A 16893-nucleotide genomic window follows, 5' to 3' on the forward strand; every position below is an offset into this window, starting at 1 on the left:
GAGGGGGAGGCGCTGCCGGGTGGGGGCCCCGCGGCCGTGGGCCGGGCGGAGCGGAGCGTTGAACCGGACCTGCAGCCGCGGAGCGTCCGCGACGCCGCCAGCCGGGCCCGGAAGGAGCTGCGCGGGGGGGGCGGAGCGGGGCGCAGCCGCGGGGTGCGTGTCGGTGCTGGCGGAGCGGAGCGCCCGCGCCTCAGGCTCGGTGGCGGCGGCGGGTGAGCGTGGCGGGGGGGGGCGGGAAGGTGAGGGGTGCTGTCCCCCCGGCAGCAGGCCGGGGGTCGGTGCAGGGGCTGGGCCGCCCTCCTGTCCTACGGGAGCGGCCTCCGGGCCTGCCCGGGGGGTCCCTGCGCGCCCGGGGAGGCCGCGGCCTGCGTGGGCCCGTGGGCAGCGCGCTGCGAGGTGGGGCGGGGGGCGCCTCTCGTTCCTTTTTCTCGCTCGCCCTGGGGAGAGCCCTCGGGGCTCGCCGGGCCTCTGCGGCTGGGGGTACTGGCCCGTGTGCCGCCGCTCGGGGACCGGGACGTGAACCTTTCGTGGGTGCTCGGCAGTTCCCGTGTAGCCCTGGCTCTGCCTCCCCGGGGGTCCGGGGTGCTGGGGAGAGGGTTGTAAACATTGCCCCGGAACCCACAGGTGCTCCACAGCTGCCTTGTGCAGCCATCTGTCACGTTGTACCCATCTGTCAACGTTTATTATAAGTAGCATTATTTCTTCGGAAGTTATGACTTTTAAGATTTATTTTTTATAAGTCAGTTGCTGCAGTAGGGCCTCCATTGAGACCGTGCTCCGACAGCTGGTTGTTGTGAGCCAGGCAGCAGCTCAACCGCTGCCCCTAGGAACTAGGGTGCGTTTTCACAGATAAACTGTTTGCTGTTTCAGGTGTGCTTAAAGTCTTTGTTAAATTCAGATAGGCTGTCTCCGAGTAAAAAAATGTGATAGAACTAAATTTAAGTTGTCTGCTGTTCAATATGTAATCTTCCTGGGTTTTGACCCAATTTGTGGTAGACCAGTATGATGATTACTCTTTTGAAATCTCAGAGAGGACTTGCTGTTAAAAAAAAGTTTAAAATACCCAAAGAAAATCTATGCTGTTACCTCATTTTCAAGCTCTGTCCTTTTCTTCAACTTTTGAAATACTATATCAAAGGGCAGTTTCATATCATAGAATAAACTGTACTCGAGAAGGCAGATAGCAGTTTATTCACTGAGTTTCTGAGGGATTTTGATTTTTGTTGTCTGTGGTAACATTTTACAACCTTAAAATGGTCATATGTGAAACGATAGCTTTAAATGATCATGTTTAGATCCTACTTGAAAAACTGCAAATACACCCTTAACAGTAGACTTTAAGCTCTCACTTGCAAGTTGTGTTTTCAGACTTAACCTGGTGGCTGTGGTGCAGGGTTGGTGGGGTTAGGTTGGACAGAGGGTTTTTTCCGAGCTCTGGCTGATAGTATCCGCCCAGGCACAGCACAGTGTGTTTCCAGTTACTGCAAGAGCTGTTCAGCTTGTGTCACTGGTTTCTGTTTCCTAATTATTCCATAGAGGGATTTAAAACTGTCTTTAAAAGCCTGATATGGTCTCATATCTAAAGTTTCACAGACTGTGGAAATAAGCGCTATTCTTGCAAGTTCAGAAGTGAAATGATGAATCTTTAGCTAGAAAAATGCAGGTTGAGAGTAGGGGAAGAAATTTCCAGGTTTTCAGAGTATAAAAGAAGCGAGTGTGAGTGAGTTTGCTTGCCAGTCCTTGCTGTCAGCGATGTTCCCTTCAGGAGGCTGCTCAAGATGTTACCAAAGGCACTGGATGGGAATTCCTCATCCCCACGGTCAGAAGTGGTCTCCAGTATGCAAACCCATCTCCTTAGTCCATGGAGTGGCTTACAGGGCTCCACGGGAGTTACTCAATGATACTTTGATGATGAAATGATGTTAGCCAGGATTGTTGGAGACATTCTGAACTGATAGCCACCCGTTGTTGATGTGATGCTAGAAAATTGACTTTTTTTTGTTAAGGAGGCACAACTAAATTGGTGATGTCTGTAAAAATAGTTGGTACTGCAAGATTGTGTTGTGTCTGGTACAATTTTTCGTTAAAAGCTTATGTCTGCTTGCAACTAATTATTTTCAAGGGAACCCTTGAAATAACCTTAAAGTAGTCTTTTTATTTTTGTCTTCATTGTGGCTTCTAAACAGTGATTGACAGTTTTCATTGTTCTGCTTTTATGGTATTTTTAACATGAGCCTGAGAGTTTGAGTCTGTGTGTATTGAACAGCCTCAGCTCGGTGTAGCTCTGTGACTTGGACGTGTTAGCAGCGTAACAGCTCTTGATACCAGTGTAGAGTTGCTATGGTTTTTTAATGCTTTGATTTGACACCGTTGTGAATTATGTACCTACTTTTCCAGTGTGATAAGAGTAGATTTAATATCTCTATTCAAATATTACCAGTGTGCCTTTACAATTAGCTGTCCATTTTTTCCCCATTTTAAAAGTATTTTTCTTCCAGCGCTGCCAAGCTGATACAGAGGCTGTTCTGGGTGGTTTTGGCTAGCTCTGTTTCTAACACCACTCTTCTTGTGGTGATGGGAATTTAACCTACATTAATGCCACTTAAAATGATTAAAGTGTTTGCAGAGTAATCCTGTTCTCACTTTAATCATCTGAATCTTACCCCTTAAAGTCTTTTCTGCAATGCATGAAGATTTGTTGTTTTATCCATAAGTTTAATAGATGGAAAAGGTTAACACAACTAAAGGCTGTGAAGTTATTCTCACCTCAGTAATCTGAGCACTTCTCTTACATCACGCTGATTGCCCTGATTTGCAGGTTATTTGAGTCGATGGTTTTTGTAAGCCCAGTAGAGGCTTTTCTCGATCGGTATTTTGCTCAAGCAATAAATAAATCTGCTGACGTGTATGTTCTGCCGTGTTTGCTTATTCTTGACCTTTGCTTTTTAGCCATGCAAGGGACAGTTTCAGTCATGACGTTGTGTAACTGGGTGTTTATGCATTGATGAGCGTATTTGATTTGTATTCTTAAAACTTGTGCCTGTTGCAGCTGAGCAGTTGTTCAGAGTAATGTAGGATGTGGGTAAGGGTTTTCGGGGTTAGTCATGGAGAAACCAAGACTGTGGTGCTTTGTCATCCAAACAGATTTTGTTCCAGTGCAAGCAAACAAAATATTCTTGCCTCCTGTTTCCATATTATCTTTATTAAAATATTTCCTCCTCTTTTCATATTATCCTACCTACCTGTTGTTGTGTGATGAAGGTGCTGTTCATTGTCACAAGTGTAATGGCTATGACAGACGCCTGGATTTTGGTCTGGTTCTGACCTGTGTTTTGACTAGTGTGCTGTGCTCCAGGGTCAGAGCTGTCCTAAAGTCATCTTGTGACCCACCCTCCAAGGCACCACCGCAGCATCGAGTGGGGCAAGACAGCCTGCAGCAGCGTGGGAGCCTCTGCACTTAGCAGTGCCGTCCACTTTCTCGAGGATAGTCGGACTCCCCCTCCCCTGATGTTAGCAGGGGTTGTGTGCTCCAGTAGGAATTAGCTGGCTAAATGCTTCTGAGGATGTTGCCTTTTAGTCTTTCGAGAGGTTTTCACTCCAGATACTAATTCACTTGTCAAACTGGTGCTTTCAGTGTGATTATCCTCACTTTAGATAATGAGGAAATTAAGATGAAAGCTAAGAAATTAATTGCACGTGGCTGTGCAGTGAACCTGGGGATGGCTTTACTCTTGCGCCCCAAAGCATCGCTTTGGCAGTAGTGGCGGTTCCTCCTCTGGGCTGCCTGTCCTCCTGGGCACCCGAGGTGTGCCAAAACTCCCCCGACACCTCCATTGTGGCCACCTGTTTGAAAGCAGAGGGGGGTTTTCTGTGGCAGGAACAATTGAATTCGTTAGTCTGTGCAATCCATCCTGACCACTTGCCTCTTTCCCAGGGGCGAGCATAGCAGCCTTATATTTTTTAACCATACCACAAAGCAGGGATATTTGTGGAGTAGCAGAGCTTCATCCTGGTAGCAAGGGGTGTCCTGCCTGTGATGGTCAGCTGAAGTTGGCTGACGATTGTATGGCACAACTAGAGTGTTGGTTATAGTCATGCTGGCTGCTCTCAGCTCAACCTCTTCTTGAATCTAAGCTGAAGGAATTCAGTGGGAAACGTGGTGTTCTAGAGTCCTTTTTTTAGACATAATTTTTGCATTTAAGGTTTAAATTGTGGCAGCCTGTGCGGGAGAGTACAGGAGGTCACAGTCCTTGAATGACAATTCCAGTGCTTTGTGCTAAGTAGTTGTTTCCCATTACAAGCCAAACAGACAGGTTCTGTGCAGACAATAGGGATTTCTTTGGTATCAAACTTCTCTGGATTCAACTTCACAAAACTCCAACTCTTACTGCCTCTGCTTCAAACCCCAGCAGCTCCCAAGGGTGGCTGGAGCACTGACATCCCTCTATTGCCCTCTCAAAAGTGCCACTTTTTCCCAGTTGAAAAGTTTATGTGAAGATCCCATTTGAAATCTTCAGTGGAACATCACGCACCTCCACCAAACCATACTTAAGAAAATTATTTTTACTTCTTGCAAAGACTTTTGTCCATGTAGCATTTTCCAAGAGGAGGAAAAAGTCTTTGCTGTTGAATCACAAGGTCTGGATTCGGTTTTCCATTTCTACACTAATTTTTTAATGCGTTGAGGGATCACTTAATTGCTCCATGTTACAGTTTACCAAAATGAAATTGTTTTTTATTTTTCACCCAGGACTTTGAATTACTTTTGTTACCTATAAATATCTTACAATGCTTAATGTGCTGTTCTTAAATGCATTATATTTTCTGTTTATTTCAGACTATAAGATTCAGATATGTCCTTCATATTTGATTGGATTTACAGTGGTTTCAGTAGCGTATTGCAGTTTTTAGGTAAGTTTTTATTGTTTGGGGTTTTTCCTTTCTGCTTTTCTTGTATAAAATGTCTGTTCACCTCTGTTATCTTCAAACATAGCTGCTGGTTAAATAATATTTATTTTGGTGTATATTCAGGTACACTTAAACAAAGGTTTCGCTAATCAATAGTGAGTATTTCCAGAGTGTGCTCTCGACTCAATCTTACGTTAATCCTTAACCTCTTGAAAAAATTACATTTTCTTTTATCAATATAATAGGTTTGATTTTTCTAATCATACCTACATTTAAGCTGGTGTCATTCAGTTGTATGGATTTTCTCCTGATTTTTCTCTGCTGTAATTAACTCAACTCAGTTATTTTAGTTCAGATCTCTTGCACATGAGGGTATCACATGAGAATCCAAATATGAGGGACTGTCTACTAAAAATTGGTGCTGCATATTGAAGCCCTTCCTCATGTTCATCAGCGCATTATTCTATGACTGTTGTCACTGAAATCAGTGTGAAACTTCACTGGCATCTGCTGAAGAGCCTCAGGAAAGTATTCCCTGGCCAAAAGAGTCTGCCATCCGTCTCAATCCAAGGTGAAATATTAGCTTGTGCAAAACAGGAGGAGGAGAAAAAAACAATGGGGGAAAAAACCCCAACCAACCAGGAGGAAAAGGAATGTTAGGTTACTAAAAAAAAGAACTGAAGTTGGCAGATCACATAGGTAAAAGGCGCAGTTTACAAATCCGAAGGATTTTTATTGAAGTGGATAAAAAGCATTTGAGATTAAGGAATCACGGCAAGCTGTGCCACCTGCCTTTTATCAGTTGAAAGTTTAAACTTTTTCACTGAATGTTAGACCCTTGGCCTACTATCGAAATATTAGCCAGTGAAATTTTAACTAAGTTGACTAATCTTTCTTATCTCCTCTTACTTAGCCGAGCAGTGATTACCGCTTGCTAGCCCGCTTTCCCATTCCTGTGCTTGCAAAGTCTAATTCTGGTGAAAGATGCTGGAGACTGAAGTAGAAAGGAGAATTACTTCCAATATGTCCCTCTTATTCTAGAAGAAACACTCTCACTTAATTCTCATTTACATTTACAGTTGAAAAAGGCCAGTTATAACCTTTGGGGAAACTCCCTGCAGTTCCCTGTGCTGTCCTGTCAGCAGGCTGATATGATCACTTTATGAAGTACATCTTTGCACACATACACTTTTAAAATGCACAAAGAATCTCTGGTCTTACTGTAGCTAATAGCTGAAATATTGCTGTTTGTTCATCTTGTGTTTCTATGAAAGACACTTAGAAATGCAGAATGTTTCTGAGAAAGCAGCGGCACCTGATTTGGGAGCAAAGGCTCCTGGATGTCCAGGCTGAGAGTGACAAAAATATTGTTTTACTATGGTTTAGTAGAATTTTGTTTAACTTGTAAGGTAAGCGTGAACTGGAGTTTCTCCTGTAACGTAAGTTAATGTATAAAAATGTTTGCCCACTCCTTCTTTCTCTGTAAATACTAATACTTTCTCCTCTACTCAGTAGTTCAGTATATATTTGGACATGTGCGAAGGTGAGTTTAGGAAGTAAGAGTTGTTGTATTTGAAAGAACTGTGAAGACACTCTACAGTACCTGTATTAATAAAGATCTTTAACGAAATAAGCTGAGGAAAATGAAACAATATTCATTCCTGCAAGTTACAAAACATGTCCCACTGGAATGCGATCCCAGAGATTAGCTTAAAGGCAGAGGGAGAGGTGAGCAAACAGCAGCAGTGTAAAGGTCAGCCAGGCAGAGGCACGTACACCCCTGTAGTGCTGTGGCATCGGTGGGGCTGTCGGAGCAGCCACCTGTGCAACAGCATTGCTTAAAATCCCACAGATAAAACCCGTGTGAGGATAACGGATTAAGAAGGAAAAATGAGGGCTCCAAAAACTGATGTTACGGGCTCGCTCTGCCCACTACCCACCTCACGCAGGGAGACCCAGGCTGGCTGTTAACGTGCCCTTTGGACACCGCCAGCCTCTCGCCTGCGGCCCCGAGGCACAGCACAGGATGCTGCTGCGAGGTTTGCAGTGGTGGTTGTGCTGGAGAAGGTGCAGTTAAGTGTAGGGACTGCAGCCCTGGGATGGTTGAGCTTTAACAGTAAATCTTCACAAAATGTTTCTGTATCATCGCAGTGGTGGCAAATAAACTTTTCTTCAACATATTGCAAAGTACCATAATACTATGACATTATATAGTAAAAGATCCTGGTGATGTAAAAACCTCCCACACTGCAATATTTGGCTGCGTTTTGCAATTCTTTTTACACAGAAAGAGAGAATTCTGTTAGGATTGTAGCTCAGTTTTGCTTTGGAAGCAATGTAATTTCAGCATATATGTATATATATTTCCTCACGCTCTGTTGTAAGTGTTCTGCCCTCCAGCACTTGTGAAGGCTGTGGGGTCAGTAGTGGTGCCTAAGGAGATGTGCAGTGTGTAACCAGCCACAGGTCTTCTGAAGAGGGAATAAGGGAAGATTTTCTGCTTAAAAAAAAAAAAAAAAAAAAAAAGCAAAATTAGGAGACTCTTCAGTAGTTTTTTCACTACAGAATGTGATTTTTTTTAAAAATTTAATTTGTCTTAAAAATGTTTGACTTTGCATGTCAATCAGTTTGAAGCAGTGAAAAATAATCCTGGCATAGGGTGTAGTGTTGGCAAGTTATAAGAGAATTGCCCTTTGATAATCACAAACTTAAGAAAATATGGTGTTCATGTTTTAAACATTCTTCCTTTCCACAGCAACTGTTGCATTTACTGGGGTTACAAGTAGAGGAGAAAAGAAAGAGGAAAAAGCATTTTTATAAAGATGACAATCAGTGAAAATAAAATTTCTTATTCCTGTTATGAAAGCATTATCGCATGACAGCAAGTGTGTCAGAATTGCCCTGACGATGCCATTCACATATATCCATACAATTTAGCTGGGAGTATGGGTGAATGTTACTTTTTATCAAAATAATATATGAACCAACATAAAAGAATTCATACATATACTGATTATGACTATTGATGTTGAAACCAATTTCTCTGTAATATACTGATTGAGGTCTGAACTTCCTTTTTGCCTCTAACAAGTTTTTTGTCATGATTGGAGGTAGCTGAACAAAACACCCTCTGTTCAGGTCCAGGATGGTCTGTATTTAGTTATGTTAGTGCTGTACCCTCACGCCCCCCGCTCCTCCGCCTCTGAGCAAAGCTGTCCTTTTGCTGGGGTTGAGTAAGCTACTGGCAAAACTTAGTCCTGTTCTGCTGTGGTTTTTCTAAGATAACGTAAATGCATTTACATGAGTGACACGTTTACATCGATTGTGTGCCTCTCCCCATCCCACTAAGCATCCTGTAAGCTGCACGTGGTACACACAGCACGGCAGGCACGTGAGCAAGTGTCGCTGTAGTTTGTACGAGTAGGAGAATGTGGATAAAGGGCATTGATAAAGTGCGTGGTGGAACTTGACTGGTCTGTATTTTGTACCATAACACTTTGTTCCTGTGAGCAAAATCATCTCTAGTGCTAGAAATGAACTCCCACTGATTTAACTGATCATTCACTAGGTCCTCCTTTGTTCTAGGACTGTATAAGAAATCGGGCAAACTAGTGTTTCTTGGACTGGACAATGCTGGAAAAACTACACTGCTGCACATGCTCAAAGATGACAGATTGGGACAACACGTCCCCACGTTACACCCCAGTAAGTTAATATTGCTGGTTCCATAGCCAGAAAGTATTTAAAATGTTGCAGGAAAACTGATTATACATCATAAGACCAACAGTGTAACTGGAGAGAAACAAAGGAATTTCTAGGATTGCAATCTGTAGATAGTTCAAGTAATATTTGAAAAAAAAAAAGTGTATCGACTAGTTCAGTGTGCTATATTTAAAATTCAGAAGCAAGTTACAAGCAGGATGATGGACCCGAGAGTCTAAATCACAGAAGCTGTAGGAATTGGGGCTTGCAGTGTTTGGGAGCAGCTTCTCTGTGTATCTGGCAGATTAGCATTTATGTCCCCAGTTCTGATTTTTTTTTTCTTTTTTTTGGTTCAGAGGTTACTGTGTAATTGTTATCCTGGTAGCCTCATAGGAGAAGTTCAACACAGGTTAAAAATGTGGACTGGTGAAGTCCCAGTAAGGAGGTGAGAAATTAGAAAGGATGTGAAGAGAAGAAACCTTGAACAGTATTGTACATGAAATGCCATCTTTGTGGCAAACCAGATGCCAGAGCCAACTGTTGTTTGTATAATGTGTAGGGATAAATAATGTACAAATATTCTCCGCTATTCTTAGCGTTGTAGATATTTCACATGTGTTTTAATGGTTAATATTGATAAACAAATGGGTCACTGATTTTGAGAAAATGTATTACTCTGATTTGCTTCTTGAATAACAAAATACTGAAAAGAACCAAGGGAGGAAGTAAAATCTACATGCTAGAAGGTTAGACTGTTCCAGTGCACTGCGTAATCTTCACAGAGAACATAATTCCATGTATTTCTAGCTTCAGAAGAGCTGACAATCGCTGGCATGACTTTCACTACCTTCGATCTGGGTGGACATGCTCAAGGTAAGAGAATACATTGACTCACTTAACTTCAGTGAATTGAGTTAAGAATTGTCTACAGTCCATTTGTTTCAGATCAGAAATACGACCGTGCTGCAGAGATTGACTGATGGACTTCCCACACTTGGACAGCATAAAAAACATTCTCTGCTCTTTTGTCCGTCTCTACCACTTATCACAAATCCCAAATACAATTTGGCAAGAGCTGTGGTAGAGCAGAAATTTTTGATTGATATCTGTATTTTGAAGAGGATTCTGTACTTTGAATTGTTTACATTTACCATTAAGCTTTATACTTCAAACTTACCTTTGTTGATGTAATTCTTGGGGAAACATACAAAATTTCAGTACATCAGTGTGTGGGGGGGATAGAGTGGTGTTAACAGTAAAGGGAATGATACTTTTGCTCCATTATTTCAAGCTTTGTAAAACATGAAATTGCATCCTGAAGACTGGCAACATAAGCTAAGACTTCAAAAAACCCCTCTTGCTTCTTAATTACTGATATGCATTGCTCTGAATTTTGGGATAATTTCCTTCTGGTTTTAATTCATATTTTCCCTGTAGCACGCAGAGTGTGGAAAAACTATTTGCCTGCAATCAATGGCATTGTGTTCTTGGTGGACTGTGCAGACCAAGAAAGATTGCTTGAATCAAAAGAAGAACTTGATGTAAGTTTAAATAAGTTTTTGAAAGTTTTAACTTTAACTTTTAAGAAATAATCTCAAACTCCCCGTATCCAAGAGAACTCTGCTGCCACCTGGACATGGGTAGTAGAAATTTGACTTTCTGTATTCTAAATTAATCTTTCCTCCTTTTTCCTTTCCTTTGTAGTCACTAATGACAGATGAAACTATTGCTAATGTGCCTATCCTAATTCTTGGTAACAAGATTGACAGACCTGAAGCCATCAGTGAAGAGCGGTTACGAGAGATGTTTGGTCTATATGGCCAGACAACAGGAAAGGTAATGCTCCTTTTTTTCTTTTTTTTAAAACTATGAGCAAGTTTTCAGAGGCTATAATTCTGAGAACTGTAAGAGAAGACTGGGTAAAGTCTTTCAGTAAGTGACTTTTCTCATTTAAAGTGCAGACTTAGCACAATTTGTTACTTAACACGTTTACCTAAAGCTTAGAAATAGATTTATTTACACCATTGTAGAAGTCTGAGTTTGTAGGTTGTGAGAGGGGAAAAAAAGTTCCTACTGGCATCTGTAGCAACAAGGCATATTTCTATCGTGGATCTTTGTGATACTTCAACTCTTCTTAATTTAAAGTAAATACAGTGTACTACTTGTAGGAGACATTTGGATACAGGGCATTAGAAACAAGTTACTCTGTTGTCATTTGCCCGTGGAAAGACACCTCTGCAGCTGACAGAGCCGTTCCATGTGGCTGCTGTCCCAGCTCCCATTAGGTGACCAGCAGCGTGGCTCTGCTGAGGAGGGCACCTGGTCTGGAAATTTCTCTTTGCTTATTCACTCTTAGATGCTTCCCTTCAAGTTCTGCACCAGCCAGAGTTTAGGTGAGCGGGAGCAAATCTTTACCTTTTTGTTTTCCGTGTGAAAGAATTGCACAGATTAGTTTTAGAATAATTGTAACGGGCTATAAACAGTTACTACTGAATTCTATATTTTTTTTATCTTGCCCTGGTTTTTACAAGACTGCACATGGTCTATGAAGTATGAATACCACTGTGAATCTCCAGTTGAGCTTTATCACACTGTGCTGATCTTGGCAAGCAAGCAACTCGCACTCTTGCTGTGGTCAGTCCTACAGCTGGTAGCAAACACTCTTTTTATCTGATTGGAAAGCTATTGGAAACAGAGCAGGGAACTGCGACTGAAAACCAAGTATAAGCTCTCAAATTCTCTGTGCACGTGCTTGCTGTTGCAATTCTGGTTTCATGTACTTCACCCTCTCCAAATGTGGATGCACGTGAAAATATGCTTCATGTATTTCTCATGTGACCCTTATCCTAGTAACATGTATATGGTTTAGATTAATTTATTTTCTAAAATTCCAGTATCAAAGGCAAGTTAAATAACAGCATTCCATAAAAACCAAATGTCCATGTAAAATAGCAGTATTTTTGTAACTATACTTTACCTTGGCATACTTGTGTCTCTGCAGGGCAGTGTACCTTTGAAAGAGTTGAACGCCAGGCCGCTGGAAGTGTTCATGTGCAGCGTGCTGAAGAGACAAGGCTACGGAGAAGGCTTCCGCTGGATGGCACAGTACATTGATTAATGCCAAAATCGCATCAGTACGTTCTGTCCCATGTCAAATATTAAGTCTGCTCCTTATTTGATCACTCAGTGTACGTAACTTGAATTCATTTGACTGTTTAGTTATAAAAAGACACATTTTTAGCTAATTATATCATGTATGCTAAACTGTAAGTGTGAGGATTGAAAAATTACTTCAAGCAAGTTTATAAGTTTACCACAACCTGTGAGCTTTCTAATCCCATGCAACATTCTCTTGCAGCTTTTAATTTAACAAGTCTCCGGCACCGTTTTTGGTCTGAGCAACTTTCCAGTACAGTATGTTTGAATGCACTTTTTAACAGCTAAAAACTATGAACATGTGAAAAATATTTAATGCTTATGTTAAATTTTTTTATGTACTTTTTTGAAACTGGTTTTATAACTTTAAGAGTATATAACCATCTTTCAAGGAATAATAAATAATTAGCTGATGGATAATTGCATGATGCCTTACGGTTTTCAATAATATACTTTCTTATGCAACGTCATGCAATAAATTTAAATCCAGTTTTTGGCAACTTTAATGGAAAATGTTTCATTTTAACGTGTCTTAACTAGCGAGGCTGCCTGATGATCTGAATACGTGGGATATTTTCCTGAAACACAGAAGGCCACAAAGTAGTTTCATTGTATGTTAGAGTAAGATGTTTTTTTCAGACTATCAAATTGCATTTGTTTTAGGATTTTGCATTAGTAAAAGAAAAATCTAATCCAATGCCCTTATAACCACCACCTTTAAAAAGTACGAATAACGTGTGCCAATGTAAATCTTGAACTAATGTCAAAAGTGGTCTTACTCTACTGGTCTCTTGAATTAAACCCCTGAAGTGACACAAGAAATGCAGGAAATTGAGAATACCATTGCACTAAATGTTTTGTTCCTAATTTAATTAGATTTGGGGTCTACCAGAAGATTTGCCTGTGAAATTGTTGAGGAAAAAAATGCTGCTTGTGAAAATTTATAAGCCCACACCCAATTGACTAATCTTATTTTTGGTGTTTTGAACTGGGACAAGATGGATTGTTCTGTGGTTTTGCCCTGAAACCTAGCTAGTGTGGCAGCTGCTGGCGGCACAGGTGGCTTATTTCTGGGTAAAATTTGGTTACTTGCAGTCCTTGTTTCCAAACTTCTGACTGGTTTTCCCCATCTTCGAGTGCATTAGTTCCTGAGGGGATAGCAGGTTATTTTCGAAGAAAGGGCGTTGAAGCACTTCTGTGTCTGTCAACATCTTGTTGATGCTGGCTGACGCTGCCATGAGCTGTGGCTGGTGATTCCACGTGCTGGGGATGTTTTACTGCTGAATGGGGGTAGGGTTTCAGCCCTGGAGTCATTTCACCGTGATGGGTTTAAGTTTCGCTGTGTAGTTTGTTTTCCCCTTGTACAAGTACAAACTGCTATAAGTGTTTTTACTGTAATCCCTTTTACTCACTGTTGTAGGTCTTCTCCAAAATAATTTAGGGCTTGTGTTTCCAATATTGGTGGCAGCAAATATATTTCTGATTCGTCTGATTTAGTAAATAACTTTCTCTCTTGACCTACTGGGCTTGAATCTCAGATTTAAAGCCTATAGAATCAGCAGGTAAATGAGACTTATTCCTTGCCCAGCTCTCAACTTGTATTGGTGATCAGTTCCCCACAGTCCTAGTTTGTGCATCCAAATAAGATGAATAATTTGGATCCTAACTAATGTAAATTGTAACTCAAGTTTATTACTGCACAATCCATATGTAAAGTGTTAAGCCTAGTTTGTGAATGGTGAAGTTCAGAGTGATGATATCAGATAGCTTTTCCAAATGACCACCCTAAGAGAATTCTGCATTTAAACTAGTTCTCAGCTGCAGAGTAGTGTCTCTGTTGCACAAATCAAAACTGGAGGTAAGAAATGGCCTCTCACCAGCGTGTGGACAATATGTGAGTCTTTACCTACAGCTGTTATGTAGGGGACGTGCCTCTCTTCCTCCCTGTTTTTCTGATGATAGTTATAATGTAGAGAACAACAGTTAAATCGGTAGATGATGTAAATATTAAAAATACTACTTGCAGAGCCACATTGTGGTGTTGCTGGTGCAGACTGGGGACTGTGTTGCCTGTGCTTATGGAAATGAAGCTGGAGGTGGAGGTGTTCTGCTGCAGACCCCTTCCACAGGCTGAGCCATTGCGTGGGCACTGAGAGCTCCTCTTCACCTGCTCTTCCAACCAACAGTGAATAACATTAGCACTAAGGAAAGGGATGATAGTATTAAGAATTAAAAAAGAAGGGAGGTGATACTGCTTTAAAAGTGTGTGTTAAGAGTAATTCTTAGTTTTATGGAAATACTCAGATTTCATGTTTCCTACCGTAGGATGGTAGTTTAAACGTGGTTGTAATAAGGGCATGAAGAAATCTGGACCTTGTTATCTACCTGGGTATTGTGATGGTTCCCGTTGTGGGAATAGCTGATCAACACTCGGTTAAATACACAAATAATCTCACTCTGTTTCATTTCATTCAGTAGAAGTATCTTCTGTAGTTTATGTTCTGTTTGTGCACATGAATGTGAATGGGTGTTGTGTGTCTTTGTGTGAAGACTTCATTAATGGACTGATGAGAGGTTTTTTCTAGTGGTTTCCATCCCCACCCCCTCCACGTCTCCCTGGTCATTTATTTCTGGAGGTTGCTTGTTCCTATGATTGTGACCAGCTTACTTAAAAAAAGCAACATTCACATTTGGGTCCGACTTTTATGATTTTTTTTTTTGCACTCTTGACTATGCAGATTTCAATTAAACATCAGTTTAAAGAATGTGAAAAAGAAAACTCATTAATAAAGATGTTATTTATGAAGTGTCTCACTTTGTTTTTACATTGCAACAGTTCTTTAAGAGAAATGAATACAGATTTCTAAGATACTTTACTTTGGACAGAGTGGCTGCAGTGACCCCACACGCTAGCATCTGTGGGTTGAATAAGATTTATTTTGGTTGGATTTAATTAAACTTGGGGTTTAGTATGTACTGTGTAACTGAGCTGTATTGCTGTATTTCAGTCTTGGTTTAATAAATTTTTCAGTAACAGTTACTGGCATTGGAGACAGGAAGGATCTTTGACCTGTCTCATCCTCTTGCAGGATCAAGATTATTTCATTAATATTTCTGTATTCTGTGTTCATGTACTGTCTATGATGTGCCAAAGATGACCTGTGTCATTCACTGGAATACAATACCTGCGTGCATGTGAGCTAGGTTGTATTTTAACGATTGGAATTGAATATCAAATAGAACATTTGGCATCCAATTACTTATAACTAAGGTCAGGAAATTGGTGGTGGTGGTCTCCAGTCCCAGTGAATCCACAGGTCTGCTTGAAGTCAGATCGTTCTTCTGGTTGTACTGTCAGAGTATTTGGTTGTTACCAACCAAAGTCCAATATTTCTATTGACTACAACGTGCTCAGATTTAGTGTAGGTAATGTAATTGTTAGTTATAGATTTGGGAGTTACATTAAAAACAGCCTAATCCCCTGGCTGTCAGTGGGGACATGTAACTTATTTGCACTTAAGATAAACAACTCTTTGCACTAGTATCTTAGTGTGGAACTAAACATTTTCTGTTTTGAAATGTCAGTGCTCTAAATGTTTAAAAGCGTTTATATAATAAACTGCAGAAGAAAAGCTAAAGATGAAAGTGTTCTTAAACATGTTCTTAATCTGGTGTTTGTTGTTACATTATCCCATCCCATGCTTGAAACTTCAGTATTGGGACTAGAAAATAAAATTCGGACTTGGGATTTGAAGAAAATGAGTTTTAAACAGGTGGTTCTTATCAAATTATCAAAATGAGGGAAAAAAGTGTGCTGACTTAGTACATGGTCTGTAGTGAGTTTGGGATTTTCAGCTTGGTGTGATGATAATTCAATCTCTTCTTTGCTAGGGTTTCTGTTCATGTGTGCATGGAAGCAAATCCTCTACTCAGAAGACTCTGAGCATGGAAAAAATGACATTTCCTTTGTTGCAATTTTAAAATGAGATGGAAGGATCCAGTCTCACAGGCGAATGATGCTGCCCTCGGGGATTGGTGCTGTCGGTGGGCCTGTGCCACTGGGTGTAGGTGCTGATCAAGCTGAGTCCACGCAACCCTGTTTGCCACAGGCCCCAGGAAAGCCTGTTAACCTACTGTGATAGAGAACTATTTTCCAATCCTAAGTATACGTTCTCCTCAGTTTACATTTTTCAAATTATTTCTTACTTGGCTGCTTTTGAACTAGAATTAGAAACCTGTTCGGTGGTGAGCAGTGATGGTAAAATAATCATTAAAAAAACCATATCCCTTGTTTTTCTTATGACCCCATTTCTTACAGCATGTGTCCCATCACAGTAAGAAATTTTATAGTAATTCTTTAGAGCCTTTGAATGCCTTTCATTTCAGGATGTTGAACCTTTCTACTTGCTAATGCTGCCTCAATGTCCTTAGGAGGCAGAAGGCTGCTCTTGTCCTCGCTTAACCTGTGACGAAGGTGACACCTGGAGGGCTTAGGTTGTTCTTGGTCCCTGCCTGAATAAGAGCTCTCGCAGCAGCACCAGCAGGTGAAGCAATGCCTCCCTTAACCCGGGCACCGCTTGCCCCTGTCCTAGAGTGGTGACAAAAGCCTTCATCACATGCAAGCTGCTGAAAATACTGCACAAACCGTGTGTAAATCAATGGCATTTTGGGTCGCCTCCTCTGCATTCACAGCAAAAAAGCTGCCTCTAAGTGTGTACTGTCAACTGTGTTGCACCCAACTATGACAACATTTAGTAGGTAACAAGTTAAAAGAACAGCACAAAAATTTGTGATGTGTAGAGTGGGTGCAAAGCTTGGACCTACTTGTAATTTCTGATTCTCTTTCCTAAATGTGCGATGTAAATAAATGCAATCCTTGCAAACAGAGAATTTAGAGGCGTGCTTTCAGTATTGGGTCCAAACGCCTGGTTTTGGCCCAGGCAAGTAAGAATTTATATTTTTTTGGTTAGATTTTGCCCCTACAAAGGTGTTACTTTACTGTCAGAGTGGTTTGATTAACTCCTAGGAACAGCACTGGAGCAAACCCCTGGCAGCAGCTTGAGACAGAGATGAGCTGTTGGAGACCTGATCTTAGTCATTTAATGATATTTGAGTACCCAAACCCAG

General features: G+C 41.1%; 1 protein-coding gene across 5 annotated transcripts; it reads left to right on the forward strand.

Moving 5' to 3' along the window:
- The first annotated feature begins 14 nt into the window (after window positions 1-14).
- SAR1B (secretion associated Ras related GTPase 1B) lies at window positions 15-16656 on the forward strand. 5 transcript variants are annotated; one of them, XM_074884164.1, is made up of 8 exons: window positions 15-212; window positions 4838-4911; window positions 8494-8613; window positions 9418-9483; window positions 10048-10151; window positions 10315-10446; window positions 11612-11744; window positions 15658-16656. In XM_074884164.1, the coding sequence occupies exons 2-7, from the start codon at window positions 4854-4856 to the stop codon at window positions 11726-11728; spliced, it is 597 nt and encodes a 198-aa protein (XP_074740265.1). In that variant the 5' UTR covers window positions 15-212; window positions 4838-4853; the 3' UTR covers window positions 11729-11744; window positions 15658-16656. The 5 variants fall into 5 exon arrangements, with proteins under 5 accessions (XP_074740265.1, XP_074740263.1, XP_074740264.1 ...); XM_074884162.1 differs by lacking the exon at window positions 15658-16656 and adding an exon at window positions 11969-14577; XM_074884163.1 differs by lacking the exon at window positions 15658-16656 and adding an exon at window positions 13793-14577.
- Window positions 16657-16893: the final 237 nt, after the last annotated feature.

This window comes from Strix uralensis, chromosome 14 (genome assembly GCF_047716275.1).
Source record: "Strix uralensis isolate ZFMK-TIS-50842 chromosome 14, bStrUra1, whole genome shotgun sequence".
In the NCBI taxonomy this organism is placed as follows: domain Eukaryota; kingdom Metazoa; phylum Chordata; class Aves; order Strigiformes; family Strigidae; genus Strix; species Strix uralensis.